This window comes from Apium graveolens, chromosome 9, assembly GCF_009905375.1.
Source record: "Apium graveolens cultivar Ventura chromosome 9, ASM990537v1, whole genome shotgun sequence".
Taxonomy (NCBI): domain Eukaryota; kingdom Viridiplantae; phylum Streptophyta; class Magnoliopsida; order Apiales; family Apiaceae; genus Apium; species Apium graveolens.
In genome coordinates, this window is record NC_133655.1 from 216,202,841 (window position 1) to 216,207,135 (window position 4,295).

At 35.0% G+C, this 4,295-nt stretch overlaps 1 protein-coding gene across 1 annotated transcript; it reads left to right on the top strand.

The window, feature by feature from the left end:
* Window positions 1-2,920: 2,920 nt before the first annotated feature.
* Window positions 2,921-3,514, top strand: LOC141685939 (uncharacterized). The gene has a single exon (XM_074491014.1). It carries the CDS (start codon window positions 2,921-2,923, stop codon window positions 3,512-3,514), a length of 594 nt encoding a protein of 197 aa, XP_074347115.1.
* Window positions 3,515-4,295: the final 781 nt, after the last annotated feature.

Sequence of the window (4,295 nt, forward strand, 5' to 3'; positions counted from 1 at the left end):
CATTCGTGTGGATACCTCTACGAGGTGGATAGATCAATGAGGGATACATGGTGATCAAGATTACTCAAGGACCTCCATTAGTTATTCAATTTGTAAAGTTTCTTAAGGTAAACATCTAATCTATGAATTAAATCCGCGAATCTTGCGTAAGGTTTTGAATTAATTCTAGTTTGGTTTTTAATTATTGTTTACAATGCGTTTTATGCCTCGAAACCCTTCACTATTATACTATATTTAACTATCGTTGAATTTTAAGGATCATCCACGTTTCATATCCTGCAAATTCAAATATAAATAGTTTAATTAACAATAAATTATACGCGCACACATATATAAACACACACAAAATTAGAAAAGGAATACAAAGAGTTGGATATTCCCTGATAACCATAACTAATTTTTATTTTGGTCTATATGTTAATATTTTTTGTGATAGACTTAAGTTTGATGCTACAAATGTTTACTTTAGTAGATTTGTTCAGTTAGTTTTCTCTTATTTATGTCCTAATATTACTTTTGACAATGATGTTAATGTACCCATTTCTTAAGTCAACAAAAGAGTATTTTCAAATATGCATGGAATGGATGTTAAGAAAGCCAACTAGGATGATTTAGTCATTCATTCTAGAATTAGGAAAACATAGATAAGAGAGTGTCTTGATATCTACAACATTCCTTCTATACAAGAAGCAATTATGCATGATAATGTAATGGAGAACCGCCTGGCATCTAACCCATGCTTAACCACACACACAGTTCCAATAATAGTACAAAATGCATCAGGTGTCTCCCAAAAGGCACCTGTTATAAAAAACAAAGGAATTATCAAAGTTTGATGGCGGTTCCCATCCATCAGTACTTAGGATTTCTTCACCCAAACCACACAAAAATATGGAGAAATAAGGTCAGAAATTAGCACCTACAACCAACTTTACTAAACAGCCTCCTACATCATCCAGAAGGAAGAATGTTGCAAGAAATACAGACTCCAATGACGAGGACAATGCTCCCTTATCATCCAAAATTTCAAACCTAAAGTCTGTTGCTCCTATTCACACAATTCTAGAAATTGTTGTTGATGAAGGCCAAAGATTTTATAAAAAAGGAAGCTTGTAAAGAAGGGTGAAATTCTAACTAACTACTTCTCAAAGTCAGTAAAAGTTGATGATCAAACACAAGGCTTAACTAACACTCAACCAAAAAGCCATGAGAGAGATAAGGGTAAACCTACAGATGGTGACGATGTTGTTATTACTAAATCTCCTCTAAAGGAGTCTGTCAATCAGAGAATTATTGAAGTCATGAAAGATATAAGAAGGAGATTAAAATCTAGAGAACAAGACTCTGAATCAAGAGTCTTCCAGGGAAAAAAGAGAAAAATTCACCATTCAATTGATAAAGCAAGAGTGGTTAAAACTCTATTTGAACCTAGCCCACAAAAACCTGCACCTCTAAGTGGTGCAACAACTACTGACTGTCCAGTCCCACAAGAACCTTCATCTTAAAGGGATTAAGAAGACCTACAAGTTGATGCTGGTACTGGTGAAGATTTTTTTATAAGTAGTGATGATCCAGTAAAGTCTAATGCAACTCTAAACACTGATGATACTATTCCACATGATAATTTCATTCCTGAATTTCTTTCAGAAGACAGACCACATGAACCTACTATAATCAGTCCTCAATCCTCTATAGAAGAAGCTCTAGTACCTATTGTGGAGTATAAATAGAAGTGTTAGGAATATGTTGTAGTCTTGATGATAACTCACCAAAACACCTAATTAGATTTATTTTGTATATTTTGTAGTCATCAACGGATAACCATAGTTGTCTATCCGTTGATGGAGTTGCTTATATGTATAAGTGTGTTGCATATTCTATTCATAAGAATAGCTGGGGGTTTAGTAGTTTTGATTGTTTCTAAGTCATATTGACTACTAACAAGATATACAATACAGTTGGGTTAATTGTACATATGAAATGCCTTGTAATTTTGTATAAGTGAAAGAGTATCAACTATCATGAAAACAACTTCAACTGCTAAGTCAGAAAGCTTCAATGAATGATTCTACAAGCTTCAACGGATAACTCATATGCCCTCAACGGGTAAGCCGATCAAGCCATCAACGGATAATAAATAAAGCTGTCAACGAATATTATCTAAAGAGCTTCAACGGATGACATCAATATAGTGTCAACGGATAACATTCAAAAGATTCAACGGATAATCAACCAGATAGCAGTTGATACGGAATTGACAGAAGCTGACAGAGTCACATGGGTTGATAGTTCATAAAAGGAATGTGGCAGCCTGATTGCATGTGTTAGTAGAAAATGAAGCATTTCCATTTTCATGCAAGATAAGCTCATTCAAAGATGTTGTATCTAACTTGGATTGCATTGGACAGAGGAATGAAGAAACATGTGAATTGGACCTAGCTGATAGAATATAGTTTTATCTTATTGTACATGTAACTTGGTGATATATAAACCAAGTGTATCAAGTATTTTAGAACTAAGAGAATTATAATAAATCAAATAGAGAGTCTTTGTAAGCTGTATCTTCTAGTACTCTCAAGTTCTAAGTTGTTATACTCGTAAGCGGTTGTGTACATTCTTGCATCATAGAGATTTTCTCAATATATACATCTATGGTGGAAATACAAATCCACCAGAAAGTTTTAAACACCTTTTTATTTACTTTGTGTTATTGAATACTTTATATTTATAATCCGCAGCTTTGCATATTCAAACACATTTGTATATCAAACAAAGAATTTTTCTTAAAAGATAAAAAGAAACCAAAATTCAATTCAACCCCCTTCTATAATTCTGTTGTTATATTGTTAGAGAATAACAATTGGTATCAGAGCAAGCTCTTAACTTATAAGGAGTTTAAAGATCAAAGCAATCAAACAACATGAGCAGGAAGGGCGTTGGTGTGAAGATTCCAATTCTGGACAAAGACACCTATGTCAAGTGGATAGAGAATGGACCTCATCTACTCTCTCAAGATGAAAGCTATGTCAAGTGGATAGAGAATGGACCTCATGTTCCTAGAAGGGTTGCAACAAATGTTGAAGATGTAACTGAAAATGAGCAAACTGTCCCAAAGCCAAAGTCAGAATGGACTGATGAAGACATTGAAGCAGTTCATAAAGATAAAAAGGCCATGAACATCCTGTTTACTGGTCTAGATCAAGACATGTTTGACAATGTCATAAACTGTAAAACTGCTAAGGATATCTGGGACATTGTTCAAGTGCTATGTGAGGGAACTGAGCAAGTTAGAGAAAACAACATGCAACTTCTCATACAACAATATGAACATTTTCACTTTAAAGATGGTGAGCCACTGAGTGACATTTTCAGTAGATTTCAAAAACTACTGAACGGTCTAAAGTTGTATGGGAGGGTCTACCAAACCAAGGATTCCAACCTGAAATTTCTGAGATCCTTACCAAAAGAGTGGAAGCCAATGGCAGTTTCTCTTAGAAATTTACAAGAGTATTAGGACTTTACTCTTGAGAGACTGTATGGGATTCTAAAGACATATGAGCTAGAAATGGAACATGATGAATTTATAGAAAAGGGAAGAAAGAAAGGTGGATCAGTGGCACTGGTAGCTGAGCAAGGGAGGGTGGTAGAGTTGAAGGTTAAAGCTATTAAAGCTGCACCAAATAGCCATGTTTGTGAAGGAAGATCTGACTTGAGCAAGGGAAAAGAACTAATGGCTGAAGATGATGATTGTACCAGCCAAGATGACATTGATGATATTGATGAGCATCTAGCCTTTCTGTTAAAAAGGTTTGCAAATCTCAAATTCAAGAAAAACTTTAGAGCTGCAAAATCCAACAGAAACATGGTTGATAAAGCTAAATTTAAATATTTCAAATATGGGATGAATGGCCATTTTACTAATGAGTATAAAAAGCCAAGCTCAGAAAAGAAAAGGTTTGAGCCTGTGGATTATAAAAAGAAATATTTTAAGTTGCCCAAACAAAAGGAGAATACCTTTATTACTCGAGAGAATGACTGGGCAGCTGATGGAGAGGATGTAGATGAAGACATGAAGTATGTCAACCTAGCTCTAATGGCCCAGTTAGATGAAACATAAGTGAGCTAAGATTCAAGAGTGTAAAGTTTGTGGGAAGAGACACCCGAGAAGATGTAATAAGTTGGATGTGACCTGTTTTCGGTGTAATCAGAAGGGGCATTATTCATCTGAGTGCCCAAGTGGAGCAAAGAAGCCTGAATTGACCTGTTTCAAGTGTGGAAAAGTGGGCCATATGGCC